At 32.7% G+C, this 19259-nt stretch overlaps 1 protein-coding gene across 5 annotated transcripts in view; it reads left to right on the forward strand.

Moving 5' to 3' along the window:
- LOC149537253 (serine/threonine-protein kinase BSK1-like) overlaps window positions 1–18962 on the forward strand; it is a 131419-nt gene extending 112457 nt beyond the window's left edge. For all 5 annotated transcript variants that reach the window (XM_089807568.1, XM_089807567.1, XM_089807564.1 and 2 more), the window contains one exon: window positions 18276–18962. In XM_089807568.1, coding sequence (XP_089663694.1) covers window positions 18276–18521 — 246 coding nt within the window. In that variant the 3' untranslated portion in view covers window positions 18522–18962. The remainder of the gene's footprint in view (window positions 1–18275) is intronic.
- Window positions 18963–19259: the final 297 nt, after the last annotated feature.

Below are 19259 nucleotides of genomic sequence, written 5' to 3' on the forward strand. Positions count from 1 at the left end.
AGATGCAATGTGAAGGAGGTCACATCATAGTGTCTTAACTCCACTAGCACTAAATAAATAATATAGAGGGAGTAAGAATCTAAAGGATTTAATCCATATGAAGGTTGAAGACGTTGAGCAAACAAAGCATGGAAGGCATAGATACGAACATAGGTAGACACAACCTACACACACATGCAGATGTAGACAATGAAGTATAGAAGGAGCAATTATTATCTAGGCAAAGGAGGATGGATCAACGGGAAATTATATATAACACTTCATCAGATAATTAAGTTCCTTATCTCCAAGAATTTTCTGTTATCGAGCATTATGGTTATGGGCCCACTACACTTTTGCTCCGCATCATGGTTATCTCTAAGATGCTCTAAGAGTGAGAGGATGACATCAATCCAGTGACAAGTACACATAAGTAGAAGATATAGAGACTGGGAGTTAGTCAGATCTTTAAAGGAAAGAAATCATCTAAGAAGTCTGAAATGCGGAGAAATTTTAGAGAATCTCTTAATATCTTCTCTAATACATTGTGTGCATCTTCATTTCTTACGGAAAATTATAACCTACAGATCTACAGAACATTTTACATTAACTAGTAATCATGCCTTTAACTACAAAAAAGAAGAAGATAAAGAAATATGCTTATAGGAATTGATGCAGTCAAAGTAATTGGAATTGATACAAGTCAGAATTGATACAAGCTGAATAGGGGTATCGTTTTATCATGCCATTTCCACAGCCTATAAAGGTTACTTTGTGGCATGATAAATTCTTAATATAATCGTCCACTATCACTCATCTGCTTTGCTGGAATATATCTTCATATAATTTTTTTTGTTGCCGCACCTGTTAGTAATCCTAAAAGACAAATTCCAGGTTGACATCGGGTCTTAAATATATGGCACAACATGACAAAGACGCTTTAAGAAAATGAATATGATCAGGTTGAATACTCATTACGAAGTTTTGTTTTATTTGGAGCTCACAAGATTAAAGCATATTGTCGAGGCTTGAATTAGTTAATGGATTTTGTTAATAGAATGTAATTATGCATGAGGAAGTTAAAGGTGGTTTGGAATTGCAGGAAAGAACTACATATTCCAGGTATAAAAAATGCTATAAAATTGATGTCTTCATAAGATATCTCACAACTAATATTCTACATCTATAGAAATCATCATATATATAGAAATGGCGCTTGAAATTGAAAGGAGTAGGGTTGGGTGTGAGAATACATAGGGACACATCAGTGAACTTGGAATCAGTGGTGTTTGTTTCAGTTATCCAATCACCTTTCTATATAGTAATGCCTCATTAGCTCTAGAAATATAATAGAACACATATGCCAACAAAGGAGCACATTATTCGAATAGAAGATCACATCAAATGGAGTGGGTGGATCATCTAGTGAAAGAGGACTCCAAGAAACTATCGAGACCTTATTAAGGGCAAATAAGGAACTGACAAGGAGTTAAGACAAATTGATAGAAGCTACATAGAATAGTTTGGGAATTATATGTGTTTGTTGCTGGAGTTAACATTAAAAAATGCAATTTGATTCGGAGCCATTATTAGCGGACCCTAATCATCTATAATGATAATAATGAAATCTCAAACAACAACTAATACGTTATAGTATTTTGAGATGATTTAATTGTGCTTTGAAAAAGTAACTATGATATGTGAAGAAAGCATAAACTGTTCACTGAGTACATGAAACTACTTAAATACAAATTCATAATGAGGAGATATAATGAAGTTATAAACAAATGGTGCTAATAGTGCAAGAAGGGGACATCAGAGTCATACCTAACCAATCTTGGAATTCAGTGTCGTGCCTTTGGTGATTTTTTCTTCTTTGTTCCATATCATTTATTAAACTATTGACTTTGAGAGCACACCCATCTATAAAAACAACATGGTGTCCATGACATGGACAAAGATTTCTCTATTTTGTAGAATTGGACAATGAAAAGAATTAGAACTGATAAGAGGTTGGTGCAAGAACTTAAGCTTCAAAGAGAGAAACTCAAGGATTTACCTCAATTGAGTGTCAAATAGACTAAGGTTTTGAGACCTATTAAACAAAAACAAGTCTGTCATATTTGATGTGATGCAAAATTGTTCAACAAGATAAGAATGAAAATTTTACATTATGGGGGAAATAATAATGTTACATTCTCATTGTTTGACAAATGCTTATATAGAGGCATTTTCAAACTTGATGCATATGAACCTTCATTGGAGAAACTTTTATTAAGAATGTTGATGTGCAGGGATATTCTTCCAAGAAAAGAAGAATGATGCATTAGGAATGTTGTTGAGTGATAACATATGGGAGTATGAAATAAAGAGAAGACAAGGGTCTCTTTCATCGAGAGGGAGCAAACTACGATGGAATTTTGTTCTAAGATCAAGATTGCTTATTCAGATGATCTTATGGTAGTAGTTGAAGGGTGAGTAACTAGAGGATTTACTTCAGTTGACATCGAAGGATCTTGGGCATTTTCATCACAGAGAGAATTTCCAAGTGCAATTCCTTGTTAATGAGTTCTTTATGAAAGAAAAGTTCGAAGCGAAATTCCTTGTAATACATTCTTCTTTGTGAGAGAGAAGTTGAGATGAAAGCCCTTGTTCCACCCTCTGACTTGGTTCATGGTGGTTACTATTTTGCACATGTGGATTATGTCATTAAAGGTGACGATCTTTCATTGTTGTATTTGTGAGGTGGTTATTGTAAGGTGATGATCTTAACAATAGCTTGATCTATTATCATGATTGACTACATTAAGTTGTTGTCCTGGAGTGTTGGATATCATGATAGACTATATTAAGTTGTCCCAAAATGTCTCGAACATCATGATATTACATTTGTTGTTCTTGAGTTCTTGATCTATTAGTATGATAGACTTCATTAACTTGTACTCTTGGAATGTGCCGAAGATCATGATAACTAATAGATTACAATAGACTATATTAAGTTGATGTCCTGGAGGGTGCTAGAGGTTGTAATACTTGTTATAATGGAGACTAGTTTGTTGTCCCTGATGGAGCCCAAATTTGTATATCCATGTGTGAAATTATGTTGGAAAGTTTTTTTTTTTGTGAAGAAGAAATGATAATTAGGAAATTATAAGATCCGATCATGGAATGAAGGATACTGGACTAAATGCATCCAAGTGTGCAAATACTTTTGAAGAACTCATTGCAAACTTACAGCAGACATTATGCTGGATGCATAGCAGATTGGAGTCAGAATTTGGAACAATCATAAAAGGCATTCATCTCATCAATTTGGTTGCAGACTTTGATAAGACTCATATGGAAAATTTGAGCATTCTACCATAGCGGATATGAGCCAAAAAAATGAGGTACTGATTACCAGATTTATTAGAGCTTTCAAGGCAAAATTCTGAAGAGTGTTTGAGTAGATAAGTGGCCTTTTAGTTGAGGAAGCTTCACCCACCGTGTAAAATCTAGAAATAATTAGAATATTTTTTAAAATATTTGTGAGAAAATATGCAGGCTATTTGACAAAAGATATGTTATTGTATTTGCAAAAGAAGATGGGTAAATCTCTAATTATACTAGAACCAGTGTTCTTGAGGCCAAGCCACACACTATTTTATACTACAACAAAGCAAATGAAAAGAAGGCAAAAGCCACATTTCAGAATAATATACTCACGTATAAGTGCTATAGAGAATGTTTAACCATGTAGAACACGAACAAGTATGTCTTGTTGAACTCAACGATTTTGTTGCACATAAAATGGAAGAAACATCAGACTTTGAAGACGGGAAGGATTTTCATCATTCAATATGACAAGATGTTTTCTTTGCAAAGGCCTAGATAATGGTTGCATGGTTATAAATTTTCAGCAATATCCTCCATGCACTCACAATGTATTTCAAGTATGAAAAAGTATCACATCATCTTGAATATTGCTTTGAAAAAAATGAGAGCATCAAAATAATAGTTTTTACACAGTTGCAGCAGCTTTGTACAATCATGATGAAGTTAATTGTTTGGTGGTGCTACCAAATGTTTGGTATAGAATATATATTCTTGAAGTCTATTCTTCATCCAGAAGAGGCTACAAGAGTTTCTGCGTTATCTACTTCCAATTGTTAATCCAAGTCTTGCTTAGAAAAATCTGAGTCTAATGATGTTGTGTGTTTGTTGCAGGTATGCAATGAAGAGGAAGCGCACAAAAGTGTTATCTATGGAATTCTTTCAAATCATATTTCACATCTAATCCTTATGAAGGAATTATCCTGTGCGGAGAAGACCACTCTAGAACCAAGCAGAGAACATCCTACTTGAAGATTATATGAGAACTCGAGAATTGCCAAGGTCTTTGTATGAAAATAGGAACATGATGATTTAGTGACAGGAATCTATGCATAGAAGAAAGAATGGAAGGCCACACGCGAAAGATGAAGGCAAATTTTTGGATGTCATTACACAAAGAATCATAAAGCCAAAGCATGATTAAATTTCCTACGGTACCCGATGACACTTCTAGTCATTGAAAATTTTGATTGCAGAAAGATTGCCATGAAATGATGCAGCTTATTTATTGGTTTACTTCTAAAAAATATACATACTTATAGTAAACCCTCATTATTAACAGGGATCGGTTATTCGTGATGAAGGGGTGTGATGCTTTGTAAGGCACCCGATCCCCCTCCAAAATCTATAAATTTAAGATGTAAAATCTTACAATTCATATTCATATTAAAAAATTTACGTACCCAAGTTCTATATATATATATATATATATATATATATGCACTTTGATATATTTTATTCTTTCATTGTAAAGAAATTATTTTTTGAACTAAGCCCATGGATTGTGGAATTGAATGAGTTTATATGCGATTCTAGAGTCAAACTATATTGGATGAATCATTCGTAAGGAGTGTCTCCAGTACAATTTTATTTCCGGCATGATCAGTAAGAAATATTTATTTTATTTTATTTGCATGAAGCTTTAGAGTTAAAATATTATATAGTTTTGTCCTTAATAATTATTATTTTAATTTTATAAATAATTTATATGATAGATAAGTGGACAGGATCAATTATAGCATTTTAAAATCGAACATCATAGATATTGTGAAATATTTACTTGTTTCCGAATCTATGTCTGGTTTGTCTTCGAACCACAGGAGTTAAAATACATTCTAAACTATTTTGAAATTGCGTCCATATATTTGATGTGTTGCATCTTGATTACTAAATTTTTTATAATTAATGTGCATAGAATTTTATTAAGTTGTATGTTTTAAACTTATAATATTGACTCTATCACCCTTCAACACTGGTATTTATATTTTTCATAATTTGTAATCCATATGCTGGCAATTATCTCATATCTTTCCTTTGAAGAATTAATATATTCATTTGTTGCATTAATCTATAATTATTCTTTATTTAAAACATTATCGCATTCATATATTCATTTATTATTCTTAATTTATAAATTGCAAGTTTGAAGTTTTCTATAATTCTTGCCATTTGGAAAACTTTTGTTCGTATTCTAACCAATCTGCTATAAGCATCCTAGGCTTAAGTGTTTTATTCAGGAGTATGTAACACCCGCTTTGGTTTTGCAGAGCTAGAAGTGCAAGGGATTTGGATCGCATCGATCAATTCCATTAAGTTGGCCATAATCGGTTTTGATATAATGAACACTCAAGGACAATCTTCACCATGCCCAATGTACATCGAAATTGCATTGAAAGAACATTTGATGCTGGAGATTTTATTTTTTTAAGGCCACAATTGTATAAGCATACTTGAATCAAGGCCAATGAAGTAGAAAAGTTAAAGTCCCAAGTTTATAGACCATACAAGATCCTAAGAAAAATAGGCGAGGTAGCCTATGAGTTAGAATTGCCTGAGAACAATAGAATTTCCAATGTTTTCCATTCATCTCAACTTAAGAAAGTCCTTGGACAATAAATTTCTCCGTCTATAGAGTTATGTCCACTTGATGACAAGGGTAAGCTGATTTGGGAAATAGAAAAGTTCTTACTACTTAGTATGAGGGGAAAGAGATTGAGGAATAATACCATTCTCAAATTCCTATTTAAATAGAAGGGCTTACCTAAGGAAGACACTACATGGGAAGGAGAAGAAATCTTCAGTCATCCAAACTTGAAATTGCTTGTGGAGAAGCAAATTTGGGAAGGGCAAATTGTTATGACCCTTGATTTAACCTAGTGCAGCAACAATCATCATATTTGTATAGGCCCAATCACTATCATTCAACAATTAAAAGAGGGAATTATATAAACCTTACACCAATGACAACTAGTTATCAGCAAATGATGACGTGAAACATCTGACTCTCGCAAGTAGCATTACCAAAGATTGTTGAAATGACTATTATAACCTTCTATTAGAGCAGCACGGTACAAAGAAATTACTGATAGTTGATTAAGATAATCAACGATTGGTTAAGCCATTGATGCAGTCAGTGATGGAGTGTGCATTAGCAATGGAAGGAAGGAAGTTAAGGTAGAGAGAGTTAACAATGATGGAAAATAAATATGTTGAGGAGTTATGAAATTACCAACAACAGTACTTATAAAGTGGTTAATCAAGATTACTATTAAAATGATTTTCCATGCAAAGGTAGGATCTTTGGGAATACTATCTAATCATTGGCAACAGATATAACTCTTCCCATAAGTTGTAAGCATCCAAGTAGATTTAATGGGCATTTAAGTCATTCCATTGGGCATCAAGGAGAACAGAAAACCAAATACGTATCAGTTGTAATCAGAAATCAAATTGAATTATGTTTGATTGCTATCAATTATTGAGTAATAGCAAGGGGTATGCTATAACCTATGCATCACTAATGATTTGTGGAATATTATGTCAGGATTTTATTACTATATCATTAATATTGGTTTTAAAATGTATATGTATAAATATGTGTGTGTGTGCATATATATGTATATCTATGTATGTACGTATGTGTATGCATGCATGCATGCCACATTTCATTTTATTTGTACATAATACACAATATATTAATAACTATTCATAATCTATTTGAAGTTAATGCACTCCTAGCCTATTCCATAATCGCTTGCTATTGCTCCTTAAGAGGATAGGTTAGTGTTGTTTAGGGAAAGGTGGATTAAATCCTTACAAGGTAGGTGAATCCCAAGGTAGGATGCAGACAAAGTCAAGGAGCCTTGGGGAGCCTGCCTGTAGATTGGTGTCAGTCACACTATGACAAGTAAATCCCATTCTCTTTAGGGTTGATGATTAGGAGAGAAGTAAGGAATTGGGGCCTAAGTTTGTTAACTATCGAATGTATAAGGAATCCTTAGTTGTTTCTATCTATTTATCTATAATATAGCATTATACCTTTAGGTTTTTTTTTGTTTTATATATATTATAACTTGTTTATTTCATATATTAGTTTTCTACTCATTTTTGTTTATTTTAAATATTATTTGTGGTCTTAATTTTGTTTTTATTTTATACAATTTATAATTTTTTTTCTTTCTTTTATGTTTCTAGTTGACCTATAGATTCTCTTTTACTTTTGTCCTAGTTACTGATTCACAGCATCATTCCTGGATTCATAAGCGGATTCGTTTTGATGCAAACACTGCTGCCCTATAGATGTGTGCAAGATGTGCATCCTAGTCACTTGGATGCTTTGATGCATGCAAGAAGTGCATCCTGGGCACCCAGATGCTCTGTATGCATCCAGAGAGCTCTAGGTATCGAGGCTGTGCTTCTGGCATGTAGTAGAGGGCAGCCATGAGCTTCCACAAGCATCCGCGGACCCAACATCCAAATTGATGTTTTTTAATTAGGAAAAACAACTTAATAGCAATATGCAATGTAATTTTTTTTGCAATGTAGAGTTTGATAACCTAAGATGTTGAAACTTGTCAACTTTGATTACTGTTTATGTTCAATCTAGCAGCTGCTTATATTCAAACTAGCCTGATGTAAACCAGTTGCTTACTTTTTGGAGCTTGTCAATTTTATCGCTCAACTTGGAAAGTGTTTATATGTAGACAAGGCTGATGTAAACAACTACTGGAATGAGTACAATGTCTTCAATTTAAGCTGTTCTAGATAATTTCTACCATTTAGACCTATAATGAAGAGTGGGAGATCGGGATGGGTATTTTGTATAATTCAGAATCGTATATCAACCTGATTGGATTACTTCCCTTGTGCCATTTATTGCCTTTTCATGTGATTCAGTTGTGCTAGATCTATTACTTGGCTAAAAAAGCATATTTGAATCTTTGACTTCTTTTTAGCGTCTAAATCTAGACATATTGTGCTTTATTGGCAGTTGATTCATAATCTATAGTTCAAGGTTTAATGCCCATTTAGCCAATATAAACCTTCGATAAAAGGTGAACCTTATAATTCTTTATTAATGATAATTTATGATGTTGAGCAATTTCGTAACCATTGTAAAGGCCTATTCTTGTTTCAAATCTAAGTTGCTAGTGTGGTTATGGTATCAGAACCTAGTATCTATGTATGGGCAATTTTCTTGGGTTTGGGTTTGCATGTGTGTATGTGTCTCTGACTCCATATACAAACACACAAAATTTAAATAAATCTTTCGAATTGTAGAACTAAATCATTTGATTGTTTGGTACTTCATCATTGATCTTTGCCAAATGCCAATGATAAATATTAAATGCCAATCGATAGTTCATGTTGAAAATTGATGATCAGATTTATTTTAATTTAAAATTAAATTCTTAAGTCCTTGTATTAGATTTATATGTTAATATATATAAATGGTCTCAAAATATGTTTTCAATCAATATGTAATATGTTTTCAGTCAATATGTATATTGAATATGATTAATATTAAACACTTGCGTAATTGCACCTTACACCTTTTGATGTTTATTATATAATAATGGTAATAGGTATTTTTGACTTGTAAGCTACCAATAATAATCTGCAAATCGACCTACAACACAATTGTTGTCGAGAAAATCTATATTGTAGCCGATGGGTAGAATTGTATCCGAACAGGTGCATGACAGTTGAGTCACCCGTTCGGGAAGGTATATGTACACCGTTCGGAATGGACTTTGGATTAGAAGGAGAATCGTAATCATCAATGTAATCAATCATATCGAATATTGTAGTATCTTCTGTATACATGCGAATAATAAAAGGAATATTTTTGTGTTACATGTTCTTGTCTATTGTCTGAATGCATTAATAAACTGTTTACCCTGTACGGTAAACAACAATGATACTTTTAAGCCACCGATGTCGCTGTCTATTGTTTCACCGATAACAATAGAAACCCTTTTTGGTGATCTGCTTTGTATATATATCCTTGAAGTAACCGGCATGTATATTGAATAGGATTAATCTTCAACACTTGTGTAATTGCACCTTACACCTTTTGATGTTTATTATATAATAACGATAATAGGTATCTTTGATTTGTAAGCCACCAATAATAATCTGCAAATCGACCTACAACACAATGATACTTTTAAGCTATGGATGTCGCTGTCTACTATTTCACCGATAACAATCGAAACCTTTTTTATTGATCTGCTTTGTATATATATCCTTGAAGTAACCGACATGAACTCTATTATGTAATAAGTGTGTGAGAGGAGTGGGGAGGCAAGTACTATGGGGATGTGACCTCTACGTGCATCCCTACATTCAATCGACACACCAATTACTAACAAGGTTGGGTGGATACAATCACGATGCTTTAATATCAACCATGCTCAGTCAACATGGGTTCAACGCACATCCCTTTGCCACCTAAGGTCCACATGGCATGACATTTGTACATTGAATATTTGATCACAAGCACAACAAAGAAAACATCCGCTCGACTTAGCTGTCCAACAGGAGATGATCGGGTGAGCATTTAATCAATTAACATCTCACACATAGGCAAGCCCCTTATAATGTACCCAAGCCTATGTCTTATGTCATAGAGAATAGTGTTGGAAACTATGTATAGTTTAATTTTTATAGGTATAATGTATATATCATTTATTCAATATTATAAATATAAATATAAATATAAATAAATAAATATATATATATATATATATATATACATATATACACACACAACATAATAAACTATATATTCATCTAATTAAATCAATCATATTGAATCATCATCCGATGAAAGCTATATCATTAACACTCCCTCTTAGCTAGGGAGGATGATACTGAGATGATTCAAACACAAAAGAATGTCATAAATTACCTCAATTGAGAGGATATCTCTAATCAGAAGTTTTCTACCATTTGATATCACATTTGATATCAAGAACATTGGTCTCCTAGGATATCAACATTCGATATTCACCAATTACTCAAAAGTTTTGATATCACAACTGATATCACAAATTACTCAATTTTTTTTATATCACATCTGATATCATGAGCATTAGTCTCCCAGAGTATCAATGATATTAACCAAATACTCTTTGAGTAATGGCCTTCCAAAATGTTGAGATGAAAGATATTCACCAAGTACTGTGAGTAATGGCTTTCTAGAACATCAAGTCGCATGATATTCACCAAGTGCTCTGTGTAATGGTCTTCTAGAACATCAATTTGCATAACATTCATGATGTAGTCAAAAAATGTTTACGAGGTATGGGCATACCCATTCTCGTAATGCTTATTATAAACATCCACCATGCAAAGTATAATATATCATGATCTTTATAGACATCGTAAGATTAAGTTATTGTAAGATCGTCACCTTTCATTAACTTCTGCCAATACAAGTAATGATCATTTGGAAGTCGTCACTTCCCCATGATGTACATAGGGGTGGGCCCATTAAAATCACATGGTCATGGGGTATATTCATGAATCACACTCCTCTTGACTACTACAATATATTTATCATTGAAGAATCCATCTCAACATGGTTTACTCCCTCTAAATCAATATGATGGAGATCATTGACAGTTGACTGAATCATATCCTCTATCTGCACCCTCTCTTTCAAGGTCGCCTCTAATGAAATGTCAGGTTCCTTCTGAATTTTTCTACCTTTTCCTACAATAACATTCTTTGAGGAAAAGATCAAGGCACATAGCTCTTATAGTATGTATAGAAATATACACAAATAAATGTGATTTTAAATTTTGATTTATATGAAAATATATTACAATAATTTGGTATTTTGAGACTCCATCTTAGAAATTGTTACCAAGGCAAATTCACTTTAAAAACATTTCACATTTATTTTGCAATTTTGATGATGATGGTAAAAATAGAGAACTCCCTCTCAATCCAATATTTCACGTGTCATGAAAATTGAAGTTTCTCTAGAATGGACATCTTTTTGAATCTATATTCGAAATGGTGATTGGCAAAGGATGCTTGATGTTTCAGTCTATCAAGACATTAAAATGCCGAGTGACCATAGTTGTCACATCTAAAACACTATATTTTAGAGTAATCTATCTGTTTCCTTTTCCCTTTTATTTTAGGTTTCTTCCTTTTATCAACTTGGTTTGTGAGAATTTGAATATCACCTTCAGTAGAAGCATCATCTTGAGACATTAGCATGCATTCCTCTTGTAGGCAGTCAGCCTTTTTGGTTGAGCAAGTTTAGGAAGCTTGGATCGAGCTTATATTCCCTGTCTAAAAATTTTCCATGATGGTGGTAGTCCTTTCAGTGCTATCATGGTTAATTCTGTCATCATATATGTGACCAATTTGTAGAGAGTTGGTTACTTAGTTTTTTTATCCTTGCAAAATATGAAGCAATGGGTTCTCCTTTATTCATTTTAATGTTGGAGAGTTTGTCTTTCAATGTGAGAATATTGGTAGTATTGTTTATCTCAAACATTTCTCTAAGTGTTTTGAACATTTCATGTGCTGTGTCTAGTTCTGTAATAACGGGAAGTAGATGATCCTTCGTCTTGTCCACTAGTAATTTCATAGCTCTAGTGTTGTTTTTTCCCATTTATTCAATTCGTCACTCCCTTTGGTTGGTGGGTCTGATTTTTCCATAAACTGTTTTAAATCATGCTTCTTCAAGATCAACATTATGCGCAATTTCCAAGCTGCAAAACTTGAGTAACCTTGAGTTTGTCTTTTAGTCTCATACCATTCACCATTTTGATAGATAAGGAATTTTGAGTGCACTGGATAAATAAATCTGATCAGGATCGTCTCTTAGACCCGCTTTGATACCATGTTGAAAATGAATGACCTGATTTATTTTAATTTAAAACTAAATTCTCAAGTTGTCGTATTAGATTTATATGTCAATATATATATATATATATATATATATATATATATATATATATATATATATATATATATATATATATATATATATATGGTCATAAAATATGTTTTCAATCAATATGTATATTGAATATGATTAATATTTAACACAAATAACACATGCAACTGCACCTTACACCTTTTGATGTTTATTATATAATAATGGTAATAGGTATCTTTGAATTGTAAGCCACTGATAATAATCTGCAAATCAATCTACTACACAATGATACTTGTAAGCCACCAACGTCACAGTTTTCTATTTCACCAATAACAATAGAAACCCTTTTTGTTGTCTATGATATAACTAGCTTATATATACTTCTATATATATTACGCTGAGAGTAATCGTTCTCGAGGCACCTATTTTTATTTAATCCCAAAGTTATTTTAATCGAAGTTGGGATTAATGAAAATAAAAATAGGCAGAAAAATATTCAACAAGACACCTATGCAGAAACCAACTAGTTCTAGGCACAATTGTTTCTAGGAATTATTTGTGACTTAAAAGGATTGTCATACCATATTTACTTGGTTTGGAATCCATTAGTGGGGTGTTGATTCATTCGCATGTCTAATGCTTGCCTAGCACAGCTAGCAGTTATTCTATATGCTTCTGTTTTCCCTCAGTTGTCATTGAAGCCATTGGAATTTACAAAAAGCTTTCCTCCATTTGAGTTTTAGTTTCTTAAGAACATATCTCATTCTGAAAATCTGAGTGATTTTAATACGAATGCTCATGATTTTTGAGTCAATTTTCCTTGCCTTGAACTATTTGAACCATCTGACTGTTAGTGTGATAAGGTTATATTAATGTTCATCTACTTCAATGGTCAAGGGATCATACTGGAATTTCTATTTTTAAATCTATTTCCTTTGAATGCCTTTTGTTTGTGATGTTTTTTTTAATTTCTGCAATGTTAGTACTTGCCTGACATTGTTATTAACTTTGCATTGAGTTAACATTGCATTGTGTTTTTTCAATTGATTTTGCATTGTTATTTCCATGGCATTAGGTTTGTTCTAAGGTCAATGTTTAATTGTTTGCACTTTTATTATTTTTTAATATTTTTATAATTATAACTATTATATTGTAATTATGTTATAGTAGTTCTATATCTTTGTTAATATATTTTAAAAAAATTTATTACTTATCAATAGTTATATTATAATATTTTATTAATTATGTTTTAGAGAGAGAGTTTTCATAGAATGTTGTTTGATGGTTAACACATAGTAATGAGGCTTTGGGATATTAATAGAGTGGATTTTTTATGTTTTGAGACTACTATTATAATGTTTTATTGAAACTTATAATGTTGTTCTACTACTGCTCTCTTATAAAAATAACCTAGAAAATGTTTCGAACCATGTCCCCTGCCATCTCCCCTCCCTAACTCGAAACACCATGGAACACAGTGTATGTTACATGTTGTAAAGGTGAAAAGTGAAGCAACGGAAAGGCTCTCAATTACTTCACATTTTGTCAAGGGAGTTGTGACCTTATAACTCAAAGGGGAACTAAGGGGATAGATTCTTTCAAGTCCAACTTTGAGGTTATTAGATTCATGTAGATTAATGCAATCCAAATGATGAAGGAGCACTAATGCAAACAAAGATCTAATGGTTATAGAATTAGAGAAAGAATGCAAGATCTTTAAAACCCTAATTGTAGAAATTGCAAGTGATTTGCAATTAAAGAAAATAGATTTTAGAAGGTAAATTTACTGAAATGAATGAAACAAATAAAAGACTAACCTTAAAAGGTGAATGGAAAATTGGACTTTGAGTTTTTGGCTTCCGTATTGTTTTTGATAGCAAACAAACCATCTTTTGGACAAGAAACTTTCAGATATGCAAAATGTAGAAATTGTTCAGCTCCAAATAAAGATGACTTTTAGGGACGGGGAAGAAATGCGTCCCTTTCGAGGACAAAGAATTTTTTTGGGACAAGGAATAAATGCCTCCCACCCCTTCTGTGTCCAATCATGAAATTGGTTTCAAATCTCTAGTATTTGATGAAATGGGTATCCAAATCTATACTTTGTTCTGCTTTCCAAAACTTGTAACTTGCAAGAAAAATGTTTTTGTTTTGTTGATAGGGGGTTTGCCTTGGTCAAACCCCAATTTAGGAATTAACCTTGAAATTGAATTCGAAATAGTAATTGCGAAGCTAGAAATGTATAGCAAATGAACAAATTAACCTTACAAGAGTAGGATTTCTCAATCAAATGCAATGAACTCACTTTACCAAGTTGATTAGGTTAAGAGGATGTCAATGTGCTCTTGAATCAAATCAGATGTAGAAGAATGGTGAATGTTGAAACCCTCTCTTGATGGCAAACTCCACTATTACCATTGGAGGAAGCTAGATCTTGAAAGGTTGTGGTATGAGCATGGAAGATTGATGATGAAACCCCCAATTGAACTGCTTTGAAGCTCCTTGAAAACATCTTGAATGCAAGAAATCTCCTTTCCAATGGGTTGCAAAAGGATCTCCTTGAATGCTCTTGAAGATGGTTTGAACCCTTGATTGCTTGAAGGCTTGAATGCTTGAGCACAAGTATGCTATCAATCATGGATTATGGATTTTCGAAATAAAGAGGGAGCCTCCTTTTATACCAAATCTTGAGTGTACACTTGAGAGAGCTGATCCAGAAAAGTATTTTTGATTCCTTTCCACCACAGATCCAGTCACATTAATAGAAATATTTACTATGGATTGACTCAGAGAAGACTTGAATCTCAACATGTATTGGAGAACCTATGGATTAGTTCTGGAGGCACCCAACCTACTGTGTAAAGGGCCCCTACTCTCTATGGGTTGTTGAGACCAAAGTGGCAAACAAGTGCGTAACACATGGGAATCTACTGAATAGTTGAGCCCATTCTTGAGTTCCATTAACCTTTCACATCCTCGCACCACAGAAGTAATAGCAGCAATCATTCCTAAATTCATACAAGAAGATAGAAACTTTTCTAAAAATTTATTAAAATATTTAAAACAAATATATCCCATCTTTTTAAAATAAGTCTAAATCATTTTGTATTTTTATAAAAAATATTATAAACTAGAATACTACATTTACACATAATAAATTTTTGTGCTTATTAATATTTTAGAATTTCATATATACAAATTTTTAAAGATAATAGTATTTTTGTAGCCTTTTTGTTGGAAACAATTCTTCAAATTGTATATTGCCATTGATGTTACACAATGTCAGTATTAACCAAGCAGTCGAGCAACGAAGAACTTGCAGTATGAACCAAGCATATTCAGTATCAACCAAGTAGTCAGGCAATGAAGAGTATTCAGTGTTAACCAAGCAGTCAGGCAATGGCAGATATCTAGCTTCAGTATTAACCAAGTGGTCAGGCATCAGAGGACTTCCAGTATTAACCGAGTGGTCGGGCATCAAAGGACTTCCAGTATTGATCAAGTGACAACAAATTACACATGTTAATTATTTAACTAATTGAGGTCAACTTGTTAGATGTTTAATCATTATTTGAAAAGGTATTCAAGCCGACTTGACAAAGCTTATGATATATAAGAGAGATCAAGAAGTCTAATGTAAAATGTGAGATATGTATGATGTGGAATAAGATGGATATGTGATTGAAGGAAAAGGAAGAGCAGGCAAGTGTGGAAGATAAGCTGCAAAGGATATTCTGATCAGTATGGATCTAGAGGTCAAGCCAAAATAGAGATCTGAATTTTGCAAAAGAAGTTGCTTCATAAATCAGGTCAAATTAGTGTTACCTTCTAACCATTGTAATAGTGAAGAAATCTCTTAACATAATTCACTTAATAGTCAGACTGTAAATCCTTTAACAAGGTGACATTCAAGATTGAAGTGTTTGAAGACCTCTAACTAGGCCACTCCTAATAGGGTGATCTAAATCCTCTAACAAGGTCATACTTAATAGTATGTATTGTAACCTTTAACAGGGTTGGTGCAATATCCTCTCTAAATAAATATTTAAGATTAAATCATAAATTATATCCATATTTATTTACTAAGTAAATGGTCAATAAAAGATATATATAAACTATTACTCAATATATAAGATCGTCCAAGTCGCTAAATAAAAACATTTATAATAAAAATTTCCTTGCCACTTTAAATAAAAGGAAACATAATAAGTACAAATCATTCTAAACCATTTTTCAGCCCACTTTATAACTAAACACCATATTAAAAGATGGGCTTCCAAACACGTCGAATGATGATAGGGCACGACCTATCTTGGTGTGTTGGTACTATAATGCCAATCGAGGATATAAGTAGCAGATCAAAAAGTATAGAGGAGATATCACCATCGAATAGAAAATACGGAAAATAAATGCATAATAAAAGGAGGGCAAGCAAGATATAACCACACCAATGGGCAAAAGGGAAATAATTACCCAATGATGAAGAAACTATTTAAAGGGAAAACTATATGGAAGGATTTCCATTCAGTTGGTAATATCCATGGCTATTAGAATTGTGCCCCAATTTTAAAGAATCTAACATACAAGGTTCTCCTACGTGGATTTAGAAGGAATTATACAAATAATATAAGGAGTAAAGTATTAATGCTAAAAAAACCGAAATTCTTGGGGGGCGCTTAATTTGACCATAGAGGAGTAAAAGGGGTGTTAAGGAGTACATAATTAAAGCCAAAAATCAAGCTATATATTGATTTTCATATTGTATATTGATGGTAATATTAATAATATTATATATTTAGATAAATAATACTAATATTGAGTATTTATATGAATAAAGTTGAATCTTTATGTTATTTTTTAAAAATGGGATTACTATTATTAATTACAATATTATTATTAGCATTAGGGATGATTTTTTTTTTGTAATATTATTATCTTGTATTTGAGAGGAGAATCAAGGATGTAATTAAGGAGAGGCTGAAGTAAATTCCAACCAATTGGATGTATCCCAATAGAAGGTGGGGGTCAATGTTCTATAAATCTTTGTGAAACGGACTTGGATTTGTAAACATTGAGGGAACACCTATTGAGGATTGGTGTCTAAGCAACTTGATTACAGCTGAAGTCTCCTCCTTAAATATAAAAATAATTTCTAACAATAGCATTATCTGACTTTTTGACTAAATAATTATCAATTATGACTATCCCAAAAAGTGGACATTACAGTTGGCTCCTAACAAGGCTCACTTCAGAAGAGCGAAAATATTGTAACTAGTTGCATGGTGGTTTTCCCAAATTAGGTTTCCTTGTTAAATCGTGGTGTCATTGTGTTAATGTTACTTGCTTTATGCTTTATATTTCTTCAAGTAAGTTACTAAAGTTAAAACAGATTAATTTTCATAAGACTGCTTTGTTAACCAAGTTACAGCAAGTTCTTAGTTTTAACCGAGCTGGATAAAGAATTGCATTATCAGTGAAAAGTTTGATTTGACATTTGGGGACAAGGAATTGTTTTGTGGTAATTGATTTACCCCTCCCCTCTAGTTACTCTCTTCATTTCCAACACTTTTCACTTGTATTGTATTGGAATTTGACTTAATGTTTGTGTACTTCAATGCTCAAAACATCACAATGCAATTCTGTTTTAAGCTTATTTTTGTGATATTTCCTTGTTTTAGCCTTTTGACTTGTATTTGCTCCCAAGAAGAAAGTTCTACGAATGTCACCTCAATCCTTGTGCAAAGGTTACAAGTAGCTGCTGGGTTTTAGAAAGAAAAATTCCATAACTAACTGTTGAAATAAATGAACTGTAATAACAACCATTTGACGCTAGGTGTATGTAGTAGAACACAGACATGAATATCAATATTCTAAAGATAAAGACATTTTGGCAACTTTTACTCATATGAACAAGTTTTGATGAGCATTTCTTGAATAGATAGCTCGTAAACTTTAATTGAAGGGATGGTTCTGCATCTACAATTTATGAATATATTTGACATTTTGTTTTGGGATATAGGTCATAGATTCTCACCTTTTGGAGTCACCGACAGTTCATGCAAGACGGAGTCTAGCGTATCTTTACTGTGGTCTGCCAGAGCCAGCTCTTCTAGATGCAATGAAAGCACATTGGTTAAAACAAGATTGGCCCACTGCATTTTACTTGCAAGCTGCTGCCCTCATCAAACTTGGAATGCAGGACGATGCAGCTGATATGTTGGAGGAGGCTGTTGCTTTAGAGAAGAGAAGAAGGAATCTTAAATAAGTTGGCTCTTGACATGAAATGATGACAATATACTTATTTTGTGGGATGCTTATCTGTAAACAAGAGATCAGAAATGATGTATGTTTCATTTCTCGATGTAACAGCAGCAGCCCCAATTTATAGCTTAGTCATCCATACAAAATTATTGTAAATAACTATCCAATTCTCAGAAGTCAAAAAACTGTCTCTAGAAAGTAAAAGAAAAAGTCATTATATGGTCTATCAAATATGTTGTTTTTCTATGTAACTATGCTATGCCAATGTGTCACAGCTTTGAGGGATGTACTACATCAGAAGTAGACATTGCACACTTACTATAGCAGGAAAAACCAAGCTACATGTTTGCTATATTATCGATTGCCTTCTACTGCTTCAGAAAAGATTTCTGTCGTTTATAAAAATCTCTGTTTTATGAATTCCAGCTATATAGTTATTTTGCTACATGAATACTTTCATTATGATGTCCCACTCGTATTCTTTTGTGCAAGTAAGTAATTACGTTCTTGCATAGTTATCATTTTTGTATAACTTATTGTCTGCAGTGTTCTGACGTAAATTTCTCTCAAAGAACCAAAATAATGTAATCGTTTTCTTCTCTTGTTGAAACCATGGAATAACGTGCTGGCTGTATTTTGAGTGACTTTTAATTTTTTTGATCAGAACAATACCAAGTGAACTGTGATTCAAATCTAGTTACCTCTTCTCTATTGTTCTCTATTCAAATATAAAATAAAAGTG

Source organism: Cupressus sempervirens, chromosome 10 (genome assembly GCF_028749045.1).
Source record: "Cupressus sempervirens isolate cs-2001-9-10 chromosome 10, ASM2874904v1, whole genome shotgun sequence".
Lineage (NCBI taxonomy): Eukaryota > Viridiplantae > Streptophyta > Pinopsida > Cupressales > Cupressaceae > Cupressus > Cupressus sempervirens.